This window comes from Suricata suricatta, chromosome 5, assembly GCF_006229205.1.
Source record: "Suricata suricatta isolate VVHF042 chromosome 5, meerkat_22Aug2017_6uvM2_HiC, whole genome shotgun sequence".
Taxonomy (NCBI): domain Eukaryota; kingdom Metazoa; phylum Chordata; class Mammalia; order Carnivora; family Herpestidae; genus Suricata; species Suricata suricatta.
In genome coordinates this window covers 109,635,921-109,652,258 of record NC_043704.1, presented here as the reverse complement: position 1 = coordinate 109,652,258, position 16,338 = coordinate 109,635,921, and the positions used below count along the sequence as shown (strand labels likewise).

Genomic DNA, 16,338 nt, shown 5'->3' with positions numbered 1-16,338 from the left:
AATGTATTTCTTAGACAAGTTTCTAAGATTATATCAGGATAAAAATGGAGATTATGTGACCCCAAGAAGTTTCTGTATTGAATAATTGATCTGTTATTCAAAAAGAAATTACAAGCATTATGGACACCAAGTTTCAAAATCACAGCAGAAAGTTTAATGGGTAGATTACCTATTATTTTCTAGAAAAGCATTGATTTGAGAAATGCTTATTCAAGAAACATTCTTATTCTGAATGAAAGTAAATAAACACGGAATTAAGTGAATGGGGGGGGGAGGAAGAATGGACTTTGAATGGATGAAGGGTAGATGTATATTGTAGGATATCAAATTTAAATTTTGCTTTTTATTTTATTTTTCAGCCAATGTTTTCAGTTGCACCAAGCTTAGCCACCAATGCATCAGCAGCCTTTAATCCCTACCTGGGACCTGTTTCCCCAAGCCTGGTTCCAGCAGAGATCTTGCCGACCGCACCAATGTTGGTCACAGGGAATCCTGGGGTCCCCGTGCCTGCGGCTGCTGCGGCTGCTGCACAGAAATTAATGCGGACAGACAGACTTGAGGTAGGAAGGCTTCACGGCTTCCTTGATGCACCCTGTTCTGATTTTGACTTCTTCCACGGCCATAAAGGTTCAACAACACTTGAAGCAGAGATCTTGGTTTGGTGTTTGGATCATTTTGCTAGAATTTAGGTATTCTATATTTGACCAGTGTAATGTTTATGAGATCTACAGCATCCATATGTATGATAGCAGATTAGAACTTGGACTCTGGAGTTTGACCACTTGTTACTTCATTGGGCCTCAGTTTCCTCATCCTTAACATGGAGATAGTAATGGCCCTTACCTCAAGGAGTATCTGGCACACAGCAAATGTTCATTGTTGTTGTTCCTATTAAGAACCACCAAGGGGCACCTGGGTGGCTCAGTTGGGTTAGCTTCTGACTTCAGCTCAGGTCATATCATGCAGTTTGTGGGTTCAGGCCCCCATGTTGGGTTCTGTGCTGACCGCTCAGAGCCTGGGCCCTGCTTCAGATTCCGTGTGTCTCCCTCTCTCTCTGACCCTCCCTTGCTCATGCTTTGTCTCTGTCACTCAAAAATAATAAATGTTAAAAAAAATTTAAAGAAAAAAGAACAACCAATTCAGTTCATCCCCTCATAATGATTTGCCCTGCTACAGCCTATAAAGCATTTTAGAACTTATTCTTGGGAGTTCCTTCGTAGGCCTCAGAGTAGCTTGGTTGGAATAGCACAACAGCTTTGTTTGTGAACTGTGCTCTTATAATAAAAATTGTTTAAATTAGGAAGTGCATGATGTTCCATGTCTCAAAGTCGAGGATGACCAGATCTATCTGCTTTGCTATTGCTGCATAAAAAAGAAATTAAAGAAATAAATCTTATATTGAAAGGGTTGTTCAGAATTGCAGCATGGCTATAAACTAATGGATTTGGTAAACTTCAGATGAAGGAAAAAAAGTGGCAACATTACCATACTTTGAAGCTCTAAAACCTGGCTTTCATGTTCAAATAAGGAACAAAATGACTGTTTCTTTTTCCTCTGGTTAGGATGAGGCAGTAGTTTGGGGCACCGGGTGGCTCAGTTGGCTAAGCGTCTGACTTTGGCTCAGGTCATAATATCACAGCTCGGTTCAAGCCCTACGTCAGGCTCTGTGTAGAGAGCATGGAGCCTGGAGCCTGCTTTGGATTCTGTGCCTCCCTCTCTCTCTGCCCCTCCCTGCTTGCCCTCTGTCTCTCTCTCTCTCTCTCTCTCTCTCTCTCTCTCTCTCTCTCTCTCTCTGTCTCTCTCAAAAATAAACATTAAAAAAAACTTTAAAGAAAAAAAAAGGTGAGGCAGTAGTTAGGGCTGAGAAGTTTTGCTGTTATTAGTTTCTGAGAAGGAGGCAAAATAAGGCTGTTCTGTGAACACACTTGACCCTAATAATTTATCAGTTTAGCAGGAACTTATTTAATAAGCAACAGTTTCTTGTTGGTAGGGTTTTACCGCATTCATTACAAAGGATCTCAGATTTCAAGGCAGTGGAACTGCCATCACCTTACCAGATGGTGGTAGCAGTAGTTGATAATTATTGGATGGGATTTATTCTCTCTACCAAACACAGCATCAACCCATCACATGCATCGCATAGTTAACTTTCAAAACAGTCTGCTGAGGAAGATACTATTAACTCCATCTTATAGGGCAAGAGGGTTAGAGGAAAGCTGTGGCAAAACTTACTCAAGCTTGTAGAAAGCGTGCTCCAATTGGGTGTGAACTCAAAACTCCATTTTTAAACACTGTTTAAATCTGTCATTCCCATACAAAGGAATGGGAGAGACGAAGGATAGCACAGAGAGAAAACCAGAAATTTTGGCTCCTCTGTGTTCCTTAGAGTTTATTGTTTGTTTGCATGTTTACCTTTCATGAATATTATTTTGGAAACAGCTACTAATCAAGAGAGTACCATAAGGACACCTCAGAAAGGACGTGTAGACCTAGTCATGCACCCTCTGCGGACCCAGGCTGCTGTGTACTAGGGACACTGACTTGTGGGTGGCGTGTCATTGTGCAGTCAGTTGCACTTGCTCATTATTAACTAATGCTGTTTGCAGATAACTTGGGGAAAATTTAGGAATGTCAAATATTTTTAAAAAATCACTGGATACTTAACATGTGAGTCATCTTCCACCCTCCCCCGATATTTCTCAAGCAAACCCTGGGTTCATAATGTGTAATTGTTGATTGATGGGAACCACATAGGCAGTCTGGGACCTTTAATGAATTAGTTGTGGGCAGGAGATGATATTTAAGAAGCTTAAAATCTTTCTTTAAATCTCCTTAACGGCTGAGCTGTGTGGTCAGAACTCTTATAAACCAATCTGACCACCGTTTTCGGTCTGTAATTGGTTATATTTTTTATAGTGTTTAATATCAGATAAGTACTTTTGGGGCACCTGCATGGCTCAGTCTGTTAAGCATCCGACTTCGGCTAAGGTCATGATCTAACAGTTCATTAGGTTCGAGCCCTGAGTCACGCTCTGTGCTGACAGTTCAGAGCCTGGAGCCTGCTTCAGATTCTGTCTCCTTCTCTTTCTGCCCCTCTCCCACTTATGCACATGTGATTGATCTCTCTCTCTCTCAAAAATAAATAAACAACAAAAAAAGTACTTTTATCATTGGTTTTGGGGTTTCCTTGTGAGGAACTACTTTGTGTATTTTGTCTGTTTTCTGCTACAGTCACAACAATTGGCTCCTGCAGCCTGTCATTTCCTTTTAACACGAATTCCTCTTATCTCCATGCTTGATAGCGGTAGGCAGCGTCCTGTCTTATTCTGGTTGACAGGATGCGCGGCCCTGTCACAGGGACAGTCTGTTAGCATATTGCAGTGTGAAGCTACGGGGCATGTCTTTCTGGTCGGCCACTGTGATTTCAGACACTCCTGTCTTCAGGTTATTCTGTCCCATGGTAACACAACGTACCGGGACCCAAAAGACATGCAGTGAGTGCACACGCTTATTTACCAGTTCACTACAATGTGTCGTCGTTTGGGCTTAAATCTATACTCTTGTTTTTGCCTCATAGAACTGCGAAGTATATGTTTGATATTGAGTTCCTTTTAAGGTGAAAAAAGTTTAAATCCCTTTAAATATTGGCCAACTGTTCCCACCACTTCTTTCTCTCTTGCTGCTACAAATTGTTAGACCATAAGGAAATTAAAAATACTGTAGATTATCAGCCTTCTGGTTCTTGTGTTTGGGAGAACTGACACATATTTATAGCACTCACTGTGATACTACAAAAAATGTGAAGTCGAACAACAGGAATCCAAAAATTAGTGTTAGCAGTTTTGTTAATTAGATGAGTAAGCTTGGATCAAGTTTCTGATCTTTTCTGAACTTCATATTCCCCACGTACAAAAGTAGGGGATTGTACCAGATAGTCTGTAAGATCACCTCCAGTTAGAATATTCTAGAGGACATTTAAGTTGTCTTTTTGCTTTTAATGCCAGCCACGAGTTACTGAAAATTTTATTTAAATATAACATTTATATAAGCATATTTACATATATTAGTTTAAATATACAGATATACATTACATGGTTTATTAAGTACATAGATGTAAAACACACACACCAACTTTATATCAGTATGGATACCTTTTAAAAGACTTTGTATCTGTATACTTTCTATACTGTGAAATTCAGTATTCATGATTTTCTCTAAAGAGCAAATCTCTTAAATATTGGTCACTGAAATGAGGCTTTTAAAATTACATTTTTGACTTTGGGATACCTTTTTATAATTTGCAAGCAGCAGTTTATTTTCAATACTTATTTTAAGAAATTGTTGGGGCACCTGGGTGACTCAGCTGGGTAAGCGTCCCACTTCGGCTCAAGTCATGATGCCATGCAGTTTGTGGGTTCCGGCCCTGCACTGGACTCTGTGCTGACAGCTCAGAGCCTGGAGCCTGCTTTGGATTCTGTGTTTCCCTCTCTCTCTGTACTTCCCCACCCTCTCAAAAATAAATTAAAAAATGTTTAAAAAGAAATTGTTAAAATATATAAGTACTCGAAAGGACTGAGGTTTTCAGTCATATCTTTATTTTGAAGAGTTGGTAATTAAGAAAATTATTGTTTGGCTTATTTTCAAGATAACACAGTAATTTTTATGGTGCAAAAAGGATCCATGAATGCATTCATTCCCTCATTTATTCAACAATATCCAAAGGAGAACAACTGAACATCTTTCACGTGAAAAAGTACTGTGAGGACTACCTTTGAAACCTTTTAACTGCTATCAGTAGCAAGAAGAGAACACATCAGAACAGTGCCGTCCTCACCAATGACACCCAGTAATGTTAAATGAATAAATGAGCCAGCCAGTTAACTAATTAATCACAAAACGATACATGGCCTTCTTCAGAGTTTGTTGTAATCCAACAGTGAAGATAACACAGGATAAATGTTTCTCACTTGTTAACATTCTCCTTGGGAACATGTTTACATTTTGAGCGTTCCAGCTACAAAACATGCCGTCTTGTTCATGCCCTTAACCCAGAGCACTGGTTTTCAAGTTCAATGTGATTAGAGTCACCTGAGATGATTGCTGGACATGCGGGGCCTCGTCCCGATACAGTCTGATTCCGCAGGTCTTCTGTGGGGCTCGGGAGTCTATTTCACGAACCCGCCAGCTGATCCTAAATGCAAATAGTCTATAAAATACTTACTCAACAGGATGCCAGCACCTGTTATGTAAGGCTCAACTTCTCATCATTTACCTTCTGTACAGTTATTTGTGACTCAGACTTAAAAACCTTCCTCCTCCAAAACACTTAACATTCTCCATTTCGTTTGGTTGCTAAGAACACAGTGCACATAATGAACTAGTTCAAGTAAACTGATAGTGATTAAGGTCATTTATACCACGTAATAGTATTAATCAAACAAAAAAACCGAATCCACTGACCTTATATTTCAGAGGCTGATGAAGATATTAGATTGTATTTGGTTGACTGCATAGTTTCTGTATCAACAGTCTGTATTCCAGGAAAGGTGGGCACACCCCTTGGCTTCTCCTATTTTTCAGTTGGAGTTTGTTTGTTCTAAAATAGATTGTTTTTGTGGCTCCTGGGTGCCTCCATTGGTTGGACGTCAAACTTCAGCTCAGGTCATGATCTTGTGGTTTGTGAGTTTGAGCCCTGCGTTGGACTCTGTGATGACAGCTCAGAGCCTGGAGCCTGCTTCGGATTCTGTCTCTCTTTTGCTCTTGGCACCCCTCCCCCCCCAACTCATGCTGTTTCTCTCTCCCCTTCCTCTCAAAAAAAAAATTTTTTTTTAAGTTTTTAAAATAGATTATTCCTGTGCTGAAAGTTTTATTCTACTGACATAATCATGACATGAGCATCTAATTTAGGCCACTGGATGCTGAATGCTTCTACTACTTACTGACACCGAAGAGTCTAGTGACTTTTTTCATACAGGCATAAGACAAAATGGTACCAATTGACTACATATAAAAAAAGAGCATTTAGAGCTAAATGAGGGTCAAGTATTTGTGGAAGGGATGCCTTGACTGAGATTTTTATAGGTGTTTAATGGACTTGGCATGATCTATTGCATATAGAAGACATTTGATTTAAAATAAGATTAGAAAAGCAGATGTTTTTAATATGAGAGCCTTATTGGTAGGCTTATTTTAATTTTATATTTTTGTGGAGCGAGTTTGGCGACTGCCTGTATGGCATTTTAACCTCTTTAGAAAATTACTAAGAAATATTGAGAATTTTGTACACACAGGTTTAAGTAGTTTATTTCTAAAATTTGTACTAAGGCTGTAGAATGGCTCCTTACAGTGTACTTACATCCCCATTTAAAACATCCAGTCTGTCAGTTACTACTCTGCGATTAGTTTTTTGTTTGGGAGATGGAGTTCTGAGTTATTTAAAATACTGTAACTCCTAAGCTTAACCACTCACTTTTGCTGTTCTTCTTCATTTTTTTTTTTTACTAATTTTCTTATCCAAATTAAATCCAACATTTCTCTGTCTTCATTTATTTAGTAAAAGTGATAAAAGTAACTGTGTACTTGAGCATTTTGACATATTGATGGCCTTGTTTCAGAGGTGTATTGTCCTGTCCTGTTGTTTATACATTCACTCATAGGAATGAATAAATGAAAACCGGAAAATGGAAGGATTTTTTTAGTTTGCCACTCCTATATATTCAGATTTAATTTTTTTTAGTTACATGGGGCAAAGTAATAAATTCTTAGCTGTATTATCTGTAGAAATATGCTTGTGTTCTCTAGCCTGATGATCGAGAGGGATTCTGCCTGTTAAATTTTAAAGACAACTCCCATTTTATCTTAACGTACATCCTCTGAGGTAGCTGACTTGGGTGTCTTTTTTTTTTTTATTGTTTTAGAAGGAAAAAATAAAGTTCAGATGGGCCAGATTTGTACAATTATTAGAAAACAAATTGAAAGTAGATGTCACATCATCAGATTTCTTTCTTGGGAATTTAATTATATAATCTGTTAAGATCATTGCCCATAATTACCAGAATTTTAAAATGTAAAGATTATAATCTGTTTTGAGGTGAAAATATGGATACTTTCTTGACATTAGATTATATACTCATGACCATTAATGCTGTGGATACCTGGCTAAAATCATTGATTATCTAGTATTCCGTTTTTAAAGTTTGATATAGCTCACGCTTCATAGAAAGTAGTCTATGAGGGGCGCCTGGGTGGCTCAGTCGGTTAAGCATCCTACTTCAGCTCAGGTCATGATCTCATGGTTCGTGGGTTCAAGCCCCGCATCGGGCTCTGTGCTGACAGCGAGGTCAGAGCCTAGAGCCTGTCTTCTGAGTCTATGTCTCCCTCTCTCTCTGACCCTCCCCTGCTCCTGCTGTCTCTCTCTCTCTCTCTCTCAAAAATAAATAAAACATTAAAAAAATTTTAAAGAAAAAAAGTATATAGTCTATGATGCTTCTTGTTGAACAATAGGTACATATATTTGTAAGCTTAAATACTAATATATATTTATGTATAAAATGGTATATGTTGTATAGTATTTTATATATATATAATACTCCTTAATATTTGTCATTAAGGTTTAAATTGACTTCCCAAAATATTAAAATAGTCCTGTTCCCTATTATAATATGTTCTATCTTCCTGCTTTTGGAAGTTGTTTTTCAAAAATGACTGCCTTAAATATGGTGAGCACAAAACATACTACTTCAAGATCTTTCCTTAGTGAACGTGCAAATAACTGTCCAGCTTTGACTAAGTTGGCATCAATGTCCTTAGAATCCCAATGCCTTAATTTGCAGAACATTGCTGAATTTAATACTACTTATAAAACCTATCATTATTCTGACCATTTTGAAATATGCTTGTCACATTCATAAAAACAAATAAACAAGAAACCTAGAGGTCAAATATTTATTTTAACCAGATTTGTATTGTGTGTTTTCAGCTCATCTATATGTTGGGTTTCTCAGTATTCATGATTCCATAGCTGGTAAGCGTAGAAATTAAGTAGAACCCACAATGTCTGATTCTAAACTCTATTTTCTATTCACTATACCACTGCTGTTTAATTAACAACAAAACAAAACAAAACAAAAAAGGTTTACATAGAATTAAGTCACATTCCTTTGGGAAGTTTTTCTAAGTACTTTTGATTTTTTAAAGTTTAAAATAGTGGCATAGATGGTTCTGGAAATGGATGTTAGTATTTAAAAGTGTTCAGTAAGGGGCGCCTGGGTGGGTCAGTCGGTTAAGCGTCTGACTTCAGCTCAGGTCATGATCTCGTGATCTCTGAGTTCAAGCTCCACATCAAGCTCTGTGCGACAGCTCAGAGCCTGGAGCCTCTTTCAAATTCTGTGTCTCCCTCTCTCTCAGCCCCTCCCCTACTTACACTCTGTCTCCCTCTGTGTCTCAAAAATGAGTAAGTGTTAAAAATTATTTAAAAAAAAAAAGTGGTAAATATCTTCATTAAAAGGATGGCTTTAATGTAAAAGCAACCTCTTAACCTATTTTGTACAAGAATTTATAAACTTATCTAATATATGAAACAAATCCTGTTGAGTAAAATATTTAACATTTTCTTGATTGAAACACATTATGTGTTTAAGCCAAATTGAGAAATTATTTTAATCTGTTGGAAAACCACTTACTAAACTATAAAAAGTACTTGTATTTGTTGACTCACTAATGCCATTTCTGCAGCTGTAACCTTAGTGATTTTTAAATGTCTATGTTTGTAAATATATCCCTCGCAATATTATTTATAATACAAGAATATTGGAAATAATCTAGGTGATCTCTGATAGAGTTACCTATATTCCATCTGTTTGATGGAATTTAATGTAGCCATCAAAAATGATCACTCTCGACACTGTATTTTAGTAAAACAAAAAACTTCTTACATCCACTGGTGAACAAAATTAGGTCACCAAGTAATAGCTGTACCATAATTACAACTATTTGAAAAACACGTGCCTGCAGAGGACTGGATGAGCAAAGCTAAAAGAACCACAGTGTTGTTAAGGATTTTCCAACTTCATTTTACCTGTTGTGTTTTAAATTCTCTGTATTGTAAATTCTAGAGTTTCTTGTCCTGACTTGAATTCTGGGATTAAGTTTACTGAAGTCTGTCTGCCAGCTGTAATTTGCTAATATGACACCACATCTAAGAGATCTCTTTGGAGGATCAGCATAATCTGATGTTTTCTTGAGTTCGTCAGAGAAATGAGGCCAAACTCAAAATACAACAGCCAAGGGATGGAGCCTCTTACATTGGTGGTGATTACTAGAGAAAAAGGTGTTTGAAAAGCGTTGGGAAATGTGTTCTTAGGTAGGTACCAGTGATGCAGACACACACCAGGCACTGGCAGGCCCCTCCAGCACCTCTCGTACAGGGCTCTCAGCGGCACAAGTTTTCACAGGAGGTTTTCCATTTTTTTCTTTATTTTTTCAAAGGCGAAAATAATGGGAGAACAGCTATTTCAGTATATTTCTTCTGTTCCATTTCTCTTGTCAGGAGTACTTTAAGCGAGAAAAAAAATACAAATAAGTAAAAAAATGCATATCATGTGAAAGTAGTGGAGTAAATTCTTCAGCGCTTTTAAAAGGCTGGTTTTAGGACAAATTCTAAGTGGAACACTATCGATTCCACTTAAATAGATTTAAAGTTCTGAATTGCATCTTGCAAGATATAAAGAGTAGAAAATGATAAGAGAGCAATCCTTAACTTATAGAAACCACACTCATATGTGTAGAGCAGACGGACAGGAAAGAGAGAGTATTAGAAAGACCATTTGTAGGGGCGCCTGGGTGGCTGAGTTGGTTAGGCCTCCCGGCTTTCGGCTCAGGTGCTAATCTCTCCATTCATGAGTTCAAGCCCTGCATCAGACTCTGTGCTGACAGCTCAGAACCTGGAGCCTGCTTCAGATTCTGTGTCTCCCTCTCTGTGCCCCTCCCCTGCTCGCGCTCTGTTTCTGTCTCTCTCTTAAAAGGAAATAAAAACATTAAAGAAAAAGACCATTTGTATGCAATTTGAATGTACATTTGTATCGCTGAACATAAAAAGAATGTTGAGACAGAAAGAGAAATAAGAAGTCAAAATCAGCTTGCACCCAGGTTGTTATTTTGGGAGAATGACGCTCAAATTTCTGGCACAGGCACGCCTAGCATACTTGTTTTTGGAAAACAACAAATCTTAGATTTTAATCGTTGTGAAAAAGCTCACCTTCAGATCTTTCTTGTCGGTGTGGCAAAGAGTAAGATAAATTGAAAGATAGGGTGTTAGTTCACCTGCGGCCAGGTTCCTTGTGAGCATGTTCGAGAAAGCAAGATTCCCGTAGAGCACTCCAGAAGTGTGCTGCCTGTCACAGACAGTTTTCTACTGCTGGAGACTGCCCTGATACAGGTTTGCTTATGTGGGAAAAGAGCCTTTTTGTTCACACGACAGTCTAAATTTAGCACCAGTTTCATATATATACAGGCAAAGTTTTTATTCTCATTTAAGTGTGTCCCTCTTCCTGTCTATTCTGATGAGCCTAATTCAGTAAGTGCTGGGTAGGGACTGGGGTCTGTGGTGTAGAAGTTGCGTTGCTAATACTGGTGCCCAGCCAGCGTGCTGCTCAGCTTGATCACTTTCAAAGTATAAACTCCAGGTTATCCTTGTTTTCTTATGTTCAAGAAGACAAGTGCAATGAGAAAAAAAAGAATAGGCTCTTCTGTGACCTCCTAAGTCATCTTTGGATTCTTAGTCTCTGTCAGAGTGTCTGGCCTATCGTATTTATTCAGTAAATTTTTTAAATTTAATAAAGCGAATGAGATGATGAATAAAGTTGGCTCCTTGCTGCGTATGTAGAATACGAAGCTTCAGCTAGCCTGAGGTTTAAAAATAGTGCAAGATGTCATTTATAATGCTGTTTTTAAGATGTGGCATGATAGAAATTATAGTGGCCTTTTTTTAAGGAAGCACTTTGCTCAGTATGGGATATGACTATAAGAGGGAAAAGTAGTAGAATTAAATGTGATCCTTTCATGTACACATATCCAAGAAAACATGTGCCTTTTAAATCGGAACAGCGTTCCCGTTTCTCTTTCTTGCTGTACTGCAAAAGAAAAGGCTTGGGGTCTGTGTACTTTCTCAGTTTGTGAGAAAATAGGTGAAAAACGAAAACTGTTTCCTTGAAGCAAGTAGAACCATGAAAATATCAGAAGGACATTCTGTGTTTTAGATGGCCCCCTTGTGGTAAAAAGGTCACACTATCCTAGATGGAGACCAAGCTGACACCCTCCTGCTTGGAGCAGCCCTCATGACAAACTACTAAAGTATGAGTAAAGTAAGAGTCAAAATGGAGCAGACATACAAGAAATAATCCATTTGCATCCTCTCCCCAGGGACTACATCCAAAATTAATAGATATACAGCAAATAAACAAGAATCTTTTTCCATCTGCTTTATATAGCTACCAAGTGAATCTCTAATGATAAAAAAAAATTGCTCTCAGAAACATTTGACTACAAAGCTATCAGATTTTCTTTTTACACTGTTACTTGTAAATAATTTCAGATTAGCCCAGAAGTTGCAAAAACAGAACCTGGAGTTCCTGCCTTTCCTTCACCCAGCTTCCCTAAATCTTAACAACTTGCATGACCATGTTCTCACTTACAAAACAAATTAGTGCAGATGTTATGCTATTAACTGATCCACAGACCTCAGTCAAATTTCACCAGCTGTCCTACAAAGATCCTCTCTCTGACCCCAGGATCATTGAGTCTGTGACAGTGTCTCATCCTTATTTGCCTTTCTTGACCTTGACACTATGGAAGAGTACTGATCAGTTATTTTATAAAACATTCTTCCATTTCAGTTTATCCGATGACTCCTCATGGTTAAACACAGGTTATGCATTCTCAGCAGTAATACAACAAAAGTGATGTGACGACCTTTTTTCCCAGCATGTCCTATCAATCAGTAGATACACGATGCCATTATGTCTTCTTACTGGTGATATTAATGTTGATCACTTGGTTAAAGTGGTGTCTGCCCGTCTTCTTCCCTGTAAAGTTACTCTTTTTCCCTCGGTAATTAACAAGTATATCAACATAGTATAAATCAGATGCTTTACCATAATTTGTATTAAAATGTATTTTCTTTCTCCTGGAAATTTTATTGAACCGGGGCTATCACTTGTGTACTAAAGGAGGAACTTTGCAAGTTATTTTGTGCTTTATTTTTGTTTTTTGAAAATGGTCTCTTTTCCACTTTCATGTGTAGCCCTCTGCTACCTTTAAGTTAAAGTCTCCAGAAAGATTGTATTTGCCCACTTGTTGACCGAGTCCCCTGCACTTAATGACCCCATAGGTATGTCGAGAGTACCAGCGTGGCAACTGCAACAGAGGAGAAAACGACTGTCGGTTTGCTCACCCCGCTGACAGCACGATGATTGACACCAATGACAACACAGTGACCGTGTGTATGGATTACATCAAAGGGAGATGCTCACGGGAAAAGTGCAAATACTTTCATCCTCCCGCACATCTGCAAGCCAAGATCAAGGCTGCCCAATACCAGGTCAACCAGGCTGCAGCCGCTCAGGCGGCAGCCACCGCAGCTGCCATGGTGAGTAGGGACCTCAGCTCTCTGGTTAGCAGTCAGGACAGCAAAGTGAATGACTAGATCTGACTACAAGCTCTCCATTTATTAACCTTAAATTTTATTTATTTCTTTATTTGTTTGTTTGGTTTTTTGCTGAAGATATGTTTGTTCAGGTATCCCAGACAATACATAACGAAGTTACCGCTCACGGAAGTGAGGGTAACTCCTCAAATGGTTCAGATTGCTCCTACCCTGGGCCTAACTCTTAATACTGTCTTACTCTGGATATAGGGTTTCTGAAACTTCTGCTTTGTAAAGAACACCTGTCTCCTCTCCAATTTAACGATACTGCCATTTCCAGTCCTCTTATTTTTTCTGTGTGCCATCTAATCAGCCGTTGTTCTCCTTCGGTGTGTTCTTTTGCACATCAAGGCTCTTCTCTACATATATCTTGCTTTTAACAATAACGTAATCAGGAACCGTTTAGGAGAGTTGCTTCAACAAAATCGGTTCTAGGATTAGCTCCCAGGTTTCGGACAGTGTGCCCTCTAGCTCGTCTCAAATAATATTGTGGCATAAATATAATTGTAACACTAGAGAAGCTTGACTATGCCATTATATAGAAAGGAGAAAGACAGCAGTACTCAAGGAAGAAATTGGATCATTTAGAACAGAAACCTATGTTCTTAAGGTAAATTTCAATGTGATCTAATAGCTGATTTTAATGAGTCCATTCTCTGTTCTTTGCTTAGCTGTTTTAATGTTGTCCTTTTTTTTACATAAATATATATGACTTATACATGAAAATAGTCATAAAAACACTGTGGTTTCCACAGCACAGTAAAATAATCACGAGAGAGGTCTTTTCTGTGTTTGTTTATGGATACTTGAGCAAAAATACAGAAGGCAGACTCTCTCCGCCTCTCTACCTTTCACTCTTTTTTTTTTCTGTTAGAGTATCTTGTTTGTAATTAACTACAAAGAGGAGTTATCCTCCCAATAACAACTCAGTAGTGCCTTTATTGTGCATGCTTAGTCTTGTTATTCGTTGTATATGGCATTCCGATGATTTGTTTTTTTATTTGTTTTTTCTCACCTACCCAAAAATGCACTGCTGCCCCCATGATGCACCTCTGCTTGCTGTTTATGTTAATGCGCTTGAACCCCACTGGCCCATTGCCATCATGTGCTCGCTGCCTGCTAATTAAGACTCAGTCGGCTGTCAAATCACTGAAGCGACCCCTCGAGGCAACCTTTGACCTGGTACTATGACCTTTCACCTTTTAGCTTGGCATGTAGCTTTATTGTAGATACAAGTTTTTTTTTTTTATCAATTTAAAAATATATATTCCTTTTTCTGTTATAAAATTGTAAAGTACAATGAAAAACTGAGTGTGGTTTCCTGACAAAATTAGTGGAAAGACTCTACTGTGAGTACCTGGACGGATATCATACAATGAAAGATTCTGAAAGCCCAGCAGCCCACATTCAGTTTAACTACATTGTAGAATGTTTAGTGAAATACTTTAAGGACATTAAAAATGTATTTTTTGACTGTATATTTATGTACCTGTTTGGTTAGCATGGCTTTAGTAATAGAATTATTTATTTTTTAAAAATATTTATAGTTCAGTGTTTAAGAAAAAAATAACTTGCATGCTCTGGGACATTTGCATGTCTAGGTAGGTCTGGGGGGAGGAACAGAGCGGGGTGAGTTTTTATTTGACCTGTTCTGGTCATTGTGTACGATTAACTATTAACATTGCTTATACTCGTCAGTGTCCTCATGGAGCTCGCGGTGCAGCTTTCCTTCTTGCCCCAAATCAGTGGCTTCTCACGGAAAGCCTGAAGCATTATGGGACTTAAAACACTTTAACACATTATAACATGTGCTTTCGTCCTAGTGGGTTGTTTTTTTCTTTTGTTTTGTTTTTGGTTGTTTTGGACAAAAAATAATGCTTCCTTTAAAGCTTTTATCTTGCCTTTTTTTTTTTTTTTTTTTTTTGGATCCCCTTTAATTTTTGTTGACTGAAATCGCACCCCAGCCCCCGGGTAGTTCAGTGCTCTGCTGCTTGCTTGCTCATGCTTCCTAACAATTTTAGCCTTCAACTGATTTTTCTTTTTTTCTTTTTCTCTTTTTACTGGTATTTGTTTTTTATACTCGTTCACTAAACAGGGAATTCCTCAAGCTGTACTTCCCCCATTACCAAAGAGGCCTGCTCTTGAAAAAACCAACGGTGCCACCGCAGTGTTTAACACTGGTATTTTCCAATACCAACAGGCTCTAGCCAACATGCAGTTGCAACAACATACGGCATTTCTCCCACCAGGTAAGGGGCGGGCGTGTTCGCGAGGGAATCTGAGGTGCTGCAGAGAGCCGTGCGGCAGAGCAGATAGGCCGGGCCCCGCGTGCTGTTAGCCGTAGATAAGCTGAAAGGTAAGGTGGTCCACAGTGGCAGCTGAATCGAGGTGTCTCACGTGGGTTTCCTTAAAGGCGAGGAATCTTAGCGTCATGAGAAATGGATCAAAGACCACTGTGCTGTCTTATAGGTTTATTTTTGTGTGTGTAATTCGGAATTGAAATAGAGTTCTCTTTCTTTTTTTCTCTTTCCTCAACACCGTTTTATGTCTGTCAAGCTATTTTATGACCCTCTCCTGCTGTAAGACCCCTTTGCCTTCATGATTCCAGAGTAAATTTGAATTCTATGAAATGACACTTTCAGTTTGGGTTTTCCTATTTCAGCCTTTTTGTTTTTGAGGTGGAGAATTGAAAAAACAAAACAAAACAGCGGACTCTGTGTTCCAGAGCTCTTAAAAAGGGTGTCAGTCAATACATAGCTTAAAATCATTATTTGCTTATGAGCTAATATTCAGAGAGTCCTAAGTGCCCAGGGACGTTTTCATGTACTATTGGGTCATACATTTAGGGTTTCAGTGGATTTCAGCGTAGTCACATAAACATACTGTAGAAGTGTCCACAAGGGCATAAAATTTAGAAACACTAATCAGTCATTTAATTGCCTGAAAATGTATTATTTTTACTCACCCTTCATTTACTTCAGAAAATACATGTTAAACATCTTATAGTCTTGAAATCAGCTAACCAGAGATTCTAACCCCTTTTTCCTCTTTACCTCTTAACCTTTCTAAAATAATTACCAAGGGTTCAGAGATTTATTTAATAAAATAATCTTATCACTAATTAAACTAATTATTGGTGAGGTATATATGTCAGGGGTCTAGCTCCATTAGCATATTATGCTACATTGACAGTACTTAAATGCATTAGGTTCATAATGCCATGAGAGAATGTGAGAATTTATTTTTGAATAGTGAACAAAAGAATAAATTACATTCACATTAATTTTTACTGCTGAGCACATCTTTTATACAGCGCATCTCTGAAAGCTGGCCCTCCATATGTAGAACATGTAACAAGATTCAGTTAACTGCAGTGCGCAGAGTATTACATGATTTACGATGCATGTGCCTTAGGCACCATGGATAAAATGTTTGTACTTTGGAAATAGTATCTATCCATTTGCAGTTTGTCCATTTTAGAATACAAATTAAATCATTTTGATCTGTAGCATGCTTATTGCATTCTGAGGGGGAAAAACCATATTTGTCTTACATTTTATAAGGTTAAAACCTTTTTCTCAATGTGCATAGGTTTTCAGAGATTTCCAGAATTTAATCTTTTTGCTTGTATATAAATT

The 16,338-nt window shown here is 38.1% G+C and overlaps 1 protein-coding gene across 4 annotated transcripts in view; it reads left to right on the top strand.

The window, feature by feature from the left end:
* Window positions 1-16,338, top strand: part of MBNL1 (muscleblind like splicing regulator 1) — a 177,487-nt gene that overhangs the window by 144,862 nt on the left and 16,287 nt on the right. For 3 of the 4 annotated variants that reach the window (XM_029940030.1, XM_029940027.1, XM_029940031.1), the window contains 4 exons: window positions 360-560; window positions 12,386-12,643; window positions 13,829-13,882; window positions 14,796-14,949. In XM_029940030.1, the coding sequence (XP_029795890.1) occupies window positions 360-560; window positions 12,386-12,643; window positions 13,829-13,882; window positions 14,796-14,949 (667 nt within the window). The remainder of the gene's footprint in view (window positions 1-359; window positions 561-12,385; window positions 12,644-13,828; window positions 13,883-14,795; window positions 14,950-16,338) is intronic. The other variant, XM_029940028.1, reaches the window with a different exon arrangement.